This window comes from Rutilus rutilus (assembly GCF_951802725.1).
Source record: "Rutilus rutilus genome assembly, chromosome: 21".
Lineage (NCBI taxonomy): Eukaryota > Metazoa > Chordata > Actinopteri > Cypriniformes > Leuciscidae > Rutilus > Rutilus rutilus.
Window position 1 is genome coordinate 3,286,832 of NC_140226.1, and position 11,400 is coordinate 3,298,231.

The 11,400-nt window shown below is 38.8% G+C and overlaps 1 protein-coding gene across 3 annotated transcripts in view; it reads right to left on the minus strand.

Annotated features, from left to right (window-relative positions):
- Positions 1-9,292, minus strand: part of LOC311280920 (uncharacterized protein) — a 20,680-nt gene extending 11,388 nt beyond the window's left edge. For 2 of the 3 annotated variants that reach the window (XM_084393450.1, XM_084393449.1), the window contains exons 1-6: positions 9,004-9,248; positions 5,839-6,313; positions 4,129-4,421; positions 2,215-2,422; positions 150-257; positions 1-72 (exon numbers count right to left, since the gene is read on the minus strand). The exon at positions 1-72 is cut by the window's left edge and continues 62 nt beyond it. In XM_084393450.1, coding sequence (XP_084249576.1) covers positions 1-72; positions 150-257; positions 2,215-2,422; positions 4,129-4,421; positions 5,839-6,313; positions 9,004-9,026 — 1,179 coding nt within the window. In that variant the 5' untranslated portion in view covers positions 9,027-9,248. Of the gene's footprint in view, positions 73-149; positions 258-2,214; positions 2,423-4,128; positions 4,422-5,838; positions 6,314-9,003 lie in introns of all 3 variants that reach the window. The other variant, XM_084393448.1, reaches the window with a different exon arrangement.
- Positions 9,293-11,400: the final 2,108 nt, after the last annotated feature.

Genomic DNA, 11,400 nt, shown 5'->3' on the forward strand with positions numbered 1-11,400 from the left:
GAAAAACCCCTGGCAGAATGTTTCGAGCCTGATGTTCCCAGGCCTGATCTGCTTGTAGTACAGCTGAAAACACTGGAGAAACACCACAGTTATTGAATGTAAAACACTGGCGCTGCGCAATCTGCTGTTTGTATCACGCTAACACTTACAGCTTCCTCCTCCTGTGTCAAGGCTATTTGTATGCTTGCAGTTTTCTCCTTCCTTACGCCGATCACCACCCTGCCACCGTGAGCGATCCGCTCCACCCAGTCCTCATCCTGGGGAACATCGAAAAGGTTTAGTTTAATATTGCAAACGTGTCCAGCATATCCTGAGTACAAACTCCTTAACCCTCGTGCAACCGTATGGAGATTTTGTGTCTTTTTTCAGGTTTGTTTTTTTGATAATTTTGCCACGGAGATAATCACGACACGGAGGCGCCGGCGCGTGAACTGGAGCTTGTCTCATAAATGAACCGAAACTCAGCGTATAAGGTAGCCTACTCGCCTCACAGACCCGAGACATATATAGAAAGCTTGAAATGTCTACTTTTGAACAGAACAATTCAAAACGAAAAGAAAACAGACTGTTCTCTGCTTGTGTAATCCGTATGAAATGTGCATTTCTCTCTGGTGCATTCACTGAAGATCGCGAGTCAGCATCATCAACTTCATCTTTGCAGCCGACACTGACACAGAAAACACTTGTTTATTAGTAAACAATTAAAATGTCTCCTGCTATATTTTACATATTCATAATCATTAATTTTGTCGGTTCGTTGTGACAGCTTTTAGGTGCTTTATTGGCAACCCTTACATGTTACATAAACGCATCAGCACCGAAAACATGGAGATTTTTTTCTTTTTGGGGGCATTTTGTTTGTGTTCAGGCTTTCTCAGTTGTCTTTAGGCACGATGTTACGAGGACGCTGCTAATTAAGTTGCGAGTAGGCCTACACATTGGATTCATGTTTATTATTATATTTTAAAAATACCCCAGTTTTTATGCCGGTCGTATCATTTTATTTTGTTGTATTTATCCGCCACACCTTAAAGGCAGGGTAGGTAGGATTTTTCTAAAAAGAAAAAACAATCCAAATTTGTTTAAACTGTCTTTATATACCAATACATAATTAAAATGTAAGTACTCTGAAAAAGAAAATATAAAAATCGAGTGACTGTAGACCTTTTAATCTGCAATAAACACAGCTCATTATTTCCATTCACTCCCACCCCCTCCCTTCTGAGCTCCTTCCAAAGCCACGCCCCCAAAACACATGAACGCGCGACGCCAAACGCTCAGGCTCAGCTGGAAGACGCATTTATTACCTGAGACGAGTGGAGAGGAAGGAGCGCAGTACATACAGTGACATCATGTCAGAATCACATGTAATAAAATACCTAACTTTATCACTATGAATATAAACAAATAAGATTTCTTTTAGTACTCACTATCAAGCAAGCATATCGATACTGGTAAAGTTTCATTCGGTAACGAGCTATATTTATAAGGCAAAACTAAAAACAGGTTGCATTGATACACGTTTTTCCATTACCATCAGTTACACTGTGATGAAGGTGAATTTCGTGTAAGATTCATAACATATACAGTGTTTTGCATGTAAGAGTTTCCATGATGAAAACATTGTTGACTCTAATGAAGACTAACGTACACTCCGAGTCCGGAGACAAGTACCGCATCGTCGGTTCGAGGACAGGTCCGGGGTTGAGGGCGAAGCAGAGGAGGTCGTTCAAGAGTGCGGGCAGGGTCCGAGGAAGTAGTTTTTGCCTTGTTTGCCTTCGCTGACTGCATGCAGGTGCTTTGAGCTGAATATTTCCGGGAACGGTGACATGTGATGAGTGCACGCAGGGCAGCGCACGCAGTGGGGCGCGGGGACGAGACATGAAGGCATCTGATTGGTTCTTTACATTCGCACCGATTGGTCAGAGTTTTTACTGTCCTGCAGCTGCTACAGAGGTCTGATTTTTTTCATTCCTTTTTCTGAACACATAATGTATTGACTACTCTCAGGATGGAAGGACCATTTCACCCAGTATAAAAAAAAGTGTTTCTGAACAGGATTACCTACCCTACCTTTAAAGGCAAATACCGTGAAAATATTGTCTGATATTAAACCGGTCTGTGGCACAAAAAGGGTTGGGGACCGCTGCTCTATATGGACCTATGTGTAACTTTGTTTAATTGACGCACAAGGGTTAAAGTAGATGAACTTACGGTCAATCCTGTCACAGCTCCTGGACGCTGCATGTGCCGGAGGACCAAGAGCGCCTGGAGGTAATAGCGGTACAGCGTCTTGTCGGGGCTTGAGACCGCTGTGCCCGTCAGCAGATCCCCGTGGATCCTGAGAAAGTCTGACTTCGCAACTTGCAAAATCCTCTGGCAATCTTTAATGCTGGGAGCTCTCTCACTGAAGCGGCTGTGACTGGATTAAACATAACAAACAAGACAGGTTATTAAAGACACCACCCTTGTGATTATGTGAGGAAGCAACCATAACCTATGTTCTTAGTATTATTTAAATAGGGATTGAATGCTTTAGTTAATTTTGTTTGTGTATCTGTATCATTACAGGATATAGCATGTTTTAGTTAATATATTATTTTAATTACATTTACATTTAATATTTTAGAAGGTGCTTTTATCCAAAGCGACTTACAAATGAGGAGAGCAATAGAAGCAGTTAAACTAACAATAGGACAACAATATGCAAGTGCTATGACCCTTCCCAGTTAAGTCTAACGCAGTTTTTTAAATAGATATTGTATCTATCTATCTATCTATCTATCTATCTATCTATCTATCTATCTATCTATCTATCTATCTATCTATCTACGTATATACGCATGCATGTATCTACACTCACCTAAAGGATTATTAGGAACACCATACTAATACTGTGTTTGACCCCCTTTCGCCTTCAGAACTGCCTTAATTCTACGTGGCATTGATTCAACAAGGTGCTGAAAGCATTCTTTAGAAATGTTGGCCCATATTGATAGGATAGCATCTTGCAGTTGATGGAGATTTGTGGGATGCACATCCAGGGCACGAAGCTCCCGTTCCACCACATCCCAAAGATGCTCTATTGGGTTGAGATCTGGTGACTGTGGGGGCCATTTTAGTACAGTGAACTCATTGTCATGTTCAAGAAACCAATTTGAAATGATTCGAGCTTTGTGACATGGTACATTATCCTGCTGGAAGTAGCCATCAGAGGATGGGTACATGGTGGTCATAAAGGGATGGACATGGTCAGAAACAATGCTCAGGTAGGCCGTGGCATTTAAACGATGCCCAATTGGCACTAAGGGGCCTAAAGTGTGCCAAGAAAACATCCCCCACACCATTACACCACCACCACCAGCCTGCACAGTGGTAACAAGGCATGATGGATCCATGTTCTCATTCTGTTTACGCCAAATTCTGACTCTACCATCTGAATGTCTCAACAGAAATCGAGACTCATCAGACCAGGCAACATTTTTCCAGTCTTCAACTGTCCAATTTTGGTGAGCTTGTGCAAATTGTAGCCTCTTTTTTCCTATTTGTAGTGGAGATGAGTGGTACCCGGTGGGGTCATCTGCTGTTGTAGCCCATCCGCCTCAAGGTTGTGCGTGTTGTGGCTTCACAAATGCTTTGCTGCATACCTCGGTTGTAACGAGTGGTTATTTCAGTCAAAGTTGCTCTTCTATCAGCTTGAATCAGTCGGCCCATTCTCCTCTGACCTCTAGCATCAACAAGGCATTTTCGCCCACAGGACTGCCACATACTGGATGTTTTTCCCTTTTCACACCATTCTTTGTAAACCCTAGAAATGTTGTGCGTGAAAATCCCAGTAACTGAGCAGATTGTGAAATACTCAGACCGGCCCGTCTGGCACCAACAACCATGCCACGCTCAAAATTGCTTAAATCACCTTTCTTTCCCATTCTGACATTTAGTTTGGAGTTCAGGAGATTGTCTTGACCAGGACCACACCCCTAAATGCATTGAAGCAACTGCCATGTGATTGGTTGATTAGATAATTGCATTAATGAGAAATTGAACAGGTGTTCCTAATAATCCTTTAGGTGAGTGTATAACATTAGTAAAATAAATAAAAAGCTCAATGCAAAATGAACATGTAACCTCGTATCCCAGGTCTTGTCATGTGTCTTGGATACAGTCTTCAGCATGTCAGTGTAACTCTGGCATTTGGACCGGAGCTCTGGGTCGGTTCTGCACAGATCCAGCCGTGTCGTCAGGTATTCCAGGAACCATGTAATGCTCTTGATGTATCTATGGAAGGTGGCTGTGCCCATGTGGGTGCGCTGCAGGGCCGTCAGAAAGTCCCGGGTCTCGGTGCTCTTAGACAAGAAGTCCAGAGACGGCTCACGCGCGGTGGGCTGCACGTACCGGAGGAAACGGGACACATTGTCAACCTGTGAAGAAGGATGTGAGAAAGAAGTGTCAGCATTAAGATCATTAAAAGAAAGAAGAGCTACGGAACATTAGACGCATTTCCATTACCCTTCAAATTGCGCAAACTGAAATTGTGAATTGAAAATACGCCCAATGGAAATGCGTCAATTTCGCAAAAACTCCCATATATCTCAAAAAAAGTTTGCGCTCGCATGACGTGGTTTTTCAGGCAGTTCGAAAAAGGAATATTTCACAAAACTGCAATGGAAACAGTTTTTGCGCATTTACAGGTCAGCTGACGTAGATGATGCGGTGTGTTTGGAGGACAGAAGACCAGACAGATTTCTTCATTAAACTCATAAAAGACAAAAAAATTACCGGAATAATGGATTCTAAACCTCAAAGAAATGCCACAGTTTATCAAGAGCTGGAAGCAGAAATTAGTGGTCGACCGATATATCGCCATGGCCGATATATAGGCCGATATTTAGAATTTTTTAAATATCGGCATTGGCTGATACGTTTTTCTGACAGGCCGATGTGTTGGAAGCGGGACTTTTATTTTGACGGGCGGCGCTGAGAACACCAGCACCTGATCACACAAATACTAAATCCAGAAGAACTGCGGGAACGTCTCCGAGATGCTTGAAGAAACCTTCCTGCAAAGCTACCTGAAAAACTATGCACAAGTGTACCTGGACAAAAGCCGTTTTAAACGCAAAGGGTCGTTACACCATATATTGATTTGAATTAGTTAATAGAAGTTAAATCATAAATAAATTCAATTTGTGATTTTATTTTTGAAAGCCTTCTCACTTTACAGCATTTTAACACAAGTGCCAGTGCTTTTCACAGTCCTGTAGCTTTGCAGGAAGGTTTCTTCAAGCATCTCGGAGACGTTCCCGCAGTTCTTCTGGATTTAGTCTGTCTCAGTTTCTTCTGTTTCTTCATGTAATCACAGACGGACTCGATGATGGTGAGATCAGATCATACCGGCTGTTGTCAGACTCCTTGTGCATACACAAATCTCACTGGATTATTACAATTAATGGCAAAAAGAATAAAAACATTTTTTGGGGGGGGTATTAAACATGCCTAAGACTTTTGCACAGTACTGTATATATATGAAACTTTTTGTTTTTTGGGCTAGTAGAACTTCTGAATGGCTGCTAACTTAATGTATTAGCCAAATTGACCGGTGAGTGACAAAGTTAATTTCAAACCCTGTCGGTGGGTGAGATATCCTCCCAGCATCCATTGCCATGATTTATGGAATGGCTTAAAAAAAAAAAAAAATTGTTGCATCGATTAATGGAAACGCCGGCATTTCGCAATCGGTTTTTTAATGAGGTCGTTTTTTAATTTTTTAATGTTTTTTTTATTTTAATTTTTTCTGTAAGGAAACCGTGTGCAGTGAATCGGGTGAAGAGATCTCACCTTCCTCTGCCAGTGGGAGACCCTGAGTGACTTCATCAGGTGCTTCTTAAAGTCCACCAGGAGCTTGGCATCCGCCGGGAACTTGCCATACAGACCCGCCTCCTTCATCTTTATCCTCACGGAAGAGGTTTGGGTTGAAGGAGGATCTCTATCGGTCGTGTCCGAGTCACTGTCAGGATCCAGGACCGTGTCAGACTCCTGAGGCTGGTTCGTGATGAAGAAACCCCGGCGCAGAAGCTCCTTCACCATGACGGCCCGGGAGTGTGTGTCGGGCAGGATCTCACGGAGACGCCTGTAATCCCAGGTCCTGCTGTTGAGGATCGACTCTCGACTGGAAGCCCTGGCCTTCTGAACCTCCTCCACTCGCTCTTCAGGTGTGCTGCCGGTTCTCATGCAAACCCTGGCCAGGTGAACGGGGAGGTTCTCCTGAGGCTTGTGGCACCGCAAGCAGTGCACGATATTACGGTCAGCAGATCTTCGAGAGAAAAGATATGATATAAAGAAATGTGATTGAAAGAAAGTAAATGGGAAGCAGCAGAACAGAGCTATTAGCATTTATATTGTGAGTGGCTGGAATGATTGTTAAGGGGTGTATTAACGATGCCCTCATGTCACAATTCGACACATATCACGATACTGAACTCACGATACAATATCTTCGCGATACTCCAAGATATATGATAAAAGGTTAACAAAAAATGTACTGTTGATTAAAATGCTAAATTTGGTTTTACATTGTGTGTGTAAATGAACAGGCTTGGACTTGATGCTGAAACCCAAAGCACAGGACAATAGAGACACCAGAATAACAATATTCATGATTCTGAAGCTGAAACCACAGAATTATTGTAGATGAATATGCTTGATCTCTGTCACTGACTAGATATATTTAAAATAATGTAGGACACTTTTTACTGGTAACATCAGATATTTGGCATTATCAGGACACACAAATATTCCCCCATTGCTTTATTATACATTATATTCAACATTACAAATAGCAGTTTAATGTAGTACTGACACTAAAAAATGTTTTATACATTAATACACAATAGGCTACATATTGATACATTTTTTAGTGCGATATATTGTGACAACCCTATTGTTGAGGGGTGTGAAAGTGCACAGACTATGATCAATTAGTAAACCCCCACACGGTCTTTAATGATCTTATGAAAATTAGCCATGGTCTTTGAATAAAACCAAAAACCCATGGTTAATATAGTTAAAGTCCCAAATGAACCATGGTTTTGACTTTTGAAACTTTAAAATCTAAATTGCTTTGATTTAAAACATTGTTAAGCTATAGTTTATCTTAAACTCTACATACAGTCAGGGATGGGCAGTATTTCAGATACATGTATTTAAAATACGTATTTGAAATGCAAAATACTATTTTGTATTTTAAAGCCTTTGGAAAAAAATCGAATGTAATTTGTATTTAAATACATTTAAGATGAGTATTTTTGTATTTTCAAAATACATGAAGTACTTTTTGCCAGTCAACCTCTTTATCAGGGTATTGATTTTGTGCATCATCAACTAGTTCAGACATTCACTAGCTCAACATTGGGTCTGCAAATTTTTTTTATATAAGGTGAGAATGTCATGATCAATTCTACTTGTTGATTAAAGTTAAAATAGTGCATTATTCACTTCAGTTAACATGAAAGAATAAAAGAGCACAGACAAGTGGGAAAATAGCGTTAGCCAATCAGTCTTGACCGGTTTTTGATTTTTATCAACTAGCTTGTCAAATGTGTGTAAAGCATTACTGCATGTTAGGGCTGGGTGATATGACTCTACATATCATAGCGATGATATAAAGTGTGAATTGATGGAACTTTTCCTAAATCGTTTACATAGATGGGCCTATTTGTGGGGTAAGCAAATTTATCCGTGCGGCTTTTAGTGGGCAGGAATTATTGTAATGTTGGAGTGGGAAAAGAAGCACTGATGAATGATACTCCACAAACATCTTCAGCTTTTAGTTTTAATAATAATCAAAAAGGGGTATATAGTGTCAAATGAATCTAAATTAATTCTAATTAAAAATTTTAGATACACTTTCTAATTTTAATAAACTTATAAAAACAAATAAACTTTACATAAAATAAATATAAAATTACTTAAAAATCATTGGACTACACCTGCAACAACAAAACAAAACTCAAGAGTTTGAAATTCAGTTTATGCCAAGGAATCAAAACTGATATTGAGAATTGTGGAACCATGATATTGTTACTGTGAAGTAAAATTGAGATTTTGGATATCGCCCATCCATATTCTTTGCTAGATAGCAGAAAAGGTTCTCACAGTTTTACATACAGTATGAATGTTTTAATAGTGTTCACCACAAGTAATAGACTACATTGTAACCAGAAATAAGTATATAAATGGCTGCTATTTTGCATAAGTTTATTTGTAATTGCCAGAAAGAAAGAAAGAAAGAAAGAAAGAAAGAAAGAAAGAAAGAAAGAAAGAGATGAGGCTAGGAATGTAAAGTCAGTAGGTCTGTAGGTTCTTCGTTCACTGTGACCTACACACTGGATGGCCAATTTCACATGTATTTTGTGTATTTTCAAAATACAAAATACTGTATATTTAAATAAATAAATTTTTCCACACAGTATTTTGTATTTGTATGTTAAATACGTTTCCGTGTATTTATGCCCATCTCTGCATACAGTAACATCAGATAAAATTAAAACCCTAATTCAGATGCAACCAACATAACCTCTGCTCTCTGACCTTTTAGATAGTTCACCCAAAAATGAAAATGTTGTCGCCACTTTCTCACTGTATTTGTTCTAAACCTAAATTAGTTTATTTTTTTCTGTTGAACACAAAAGAAGATATTTAAAAAATTGTTGGTAACCAGTTGATGGCACCCATTGACTTCCATAGTAGGAAAGAAAAATACTAAGGAAGTCAATGGGAAGTAGAAACTGTCTGGTTACGAACAGCCTTCAAAATATCTTCTTTTATGTTCAACAGAAGAAAGAAACTCATACAGGTTTGGAACAACACAAGGGTGAGTTAGTAACGAAAACATTTTCATTTTATTATCCATTTAATAGTTTATTATTGGATAAATGACTTCTCAAAATGCAAAAAAAAAAAAAAAACATCCTCTGAAGGAAATACTAATAACACAAGCCTCACCTCCTCTGATCTCGTTCAGCCATTCTCACAGTTACAGCAAGAAAAGTATCTAATGCTGGAGAAGAGTTTGTTGACGAAAGAACACGTTTAGAGCAGTTATATCAAAGGCTGTTAGCAGTTAGGCTTCTATACTCTTTGGTTATATTTCATTCTTCTTCTTCTTCTTCTTCTTCTTCTTCTTCTTCTTCTTCTTTCATCAGGTGTCATCCTGCTTGTATTGTATGTACATTACCGCCTCCTTCTGCTCCGGAATGAGTAAACCTACTGTCTACGGTAAACCTGTGATCTCACTTCTTGCATTTGTGTCAGTTTGTGCCAATGTGGGCGGGGCTCAGTTAACCTGTAGTGATGTCACTGAAGCTGAACCAATAAGAAGAACCAAAGGCGTGGCCAGACAAGTGTCACTCTTACTAATATTAAGCTGTATTGGGTCAGTAGGGTTTTTTAATGTCTTTCAACGAGTCTTTTGTGCTCACCAAAGAATATAATGTGAAATATTATTACCATTTAAAATAAACTGTTTTCTATGTGAATATATATTAAAATGTAATTTATTCCAGTGATCAAAGCTGAATTTTCAGCATCATTACTCCAGTCTTCAGTGTCACATGATCCTTCAGAAATCACTCTAATATGAGGATTTGATGATCAAGAAACATTTATGATTTTTTATTTTTTTATCAGTGTTGAAAGAGTTTTTGATGCTTATTTGTAGAAATAATGCAATGCATTCAAACATATGTGCATGGTAAGATAATTAGAAATGAATAATTAAGACTTTAATTCATCAAGGAGGACGCATTAAATGGATCAAAAGTGACAGTAAAGACATTTATAATGTTAGTACATACATTTAATAAGTGCAAATAAAGGCTGTTCACTGAACTTTCTATTCATCAAAGAATCCTGGAAAAAGTATCACAGTTTCCACGGAAATATGAAGCAGCACAACTGTGTTCAACATTGATAATGCTCAAATCATCATATTAGAATGATTTCTGGAGGATCAGGATCTGAAAATTCAGCTTTGATCACAGGATATAAATTACAGTTTACTATATATTCACATAGAAAACTAATTGGTAATCAAGTGTAGGCCTACACATTATTCTGTTATGTGTTTAATGTATATAGTTTAATGGTTGCATTAAATACTTTATCACAAGGCTTTGTCAGTATTTCTTTTTCATTTATTTTGCATGTCCATTTAGTTTGACTAAGTAGTTTTGTATTATTTTTAGTTATGGTTGATCACATAGTTGTACTGATTTTAAATGACAAAAACCTTTGTGAGTTTGCTAATGCTGAAATGTATGGCTCCCATAACACCATCCAACGAGCCACAGATCACTGTCGTTTACAGAGGAGTTTTGATTGCTGTAAATTATCACCATACAGTGATTTAATGAGACATTGAGATGCTGGTGCAGAACAAAGGTGTGTAGTGTGTAGTGCGTAGATATACGGCGAGAGGAGAGAGATCAATCTAAGAGCTGGTGCTGTGACCGCCGATGAAAGCAGGAAAGCAATAACTGTTGAGGACTGTCACTGAGAAGCTGTTGAGAGCGCAGAGAGCACGAGTTTGGTTATGTTCCTTTTTGTTTAACCCTTATGGTGTTCGGGTCTGTAGGACCCGTTTTCATTTTTTATCAAAAGAAAAATGATACGATTACTTATGTTTTCGAATTCAGACTCATTGGCCTTGGCTCATTTTCTGTGAATAATATACAGTATATCAGAACACATTTTCAATGACCACACACTGTACACCCCCCCTACACATTTATATTACACACAGGATGTTCGGGTCCACTGGACCCGGGTCTAATAAAAGTGTGGAAATTGTAGGTCCTGTGTACCTTTACTCTGTCCTCCTCCTGTCAGGGCCTGCTGTTAGTGTGTGTGTGTGTGTGTTTATGTTCATGTATATGGTTTATGAGGACACAAATGTGTATAATGACATGGGTATTACAACGTAAACATGGTTTATGAGGACATCTGTGTCCTCATAAACCAAACGGCTTAAAAAACATACTAAATGGTGTTTTTTGAAATTCAAAAAGGCCAAAAGTTTTCTGTGATTGGCAGGTTTAGGGGTAGGGTTAGTGGGGATAGATTATATAGTTTGTACATTAGAAAAACCATTACGCCTATGGAGAGTCCCCGTAAACCACATATCCAAGTGTGTGTGTGTGAGAGAGAGATTGTGTGTAAGTGTGAGAGAGTGTGAGTGCAAGAGTGAGTTCCCGCACAAGGTTGCAATTCTTAAATGTGATCTAACAAAGGTAAAGAGAAAATATTAACCATATATGCTGTTTATATTGCTTGTGATTGGGATGAAGTAAACATCTGTTGAGTATTTTAACATAAAATTGTTTGATTGTGTTGAATTAAAAA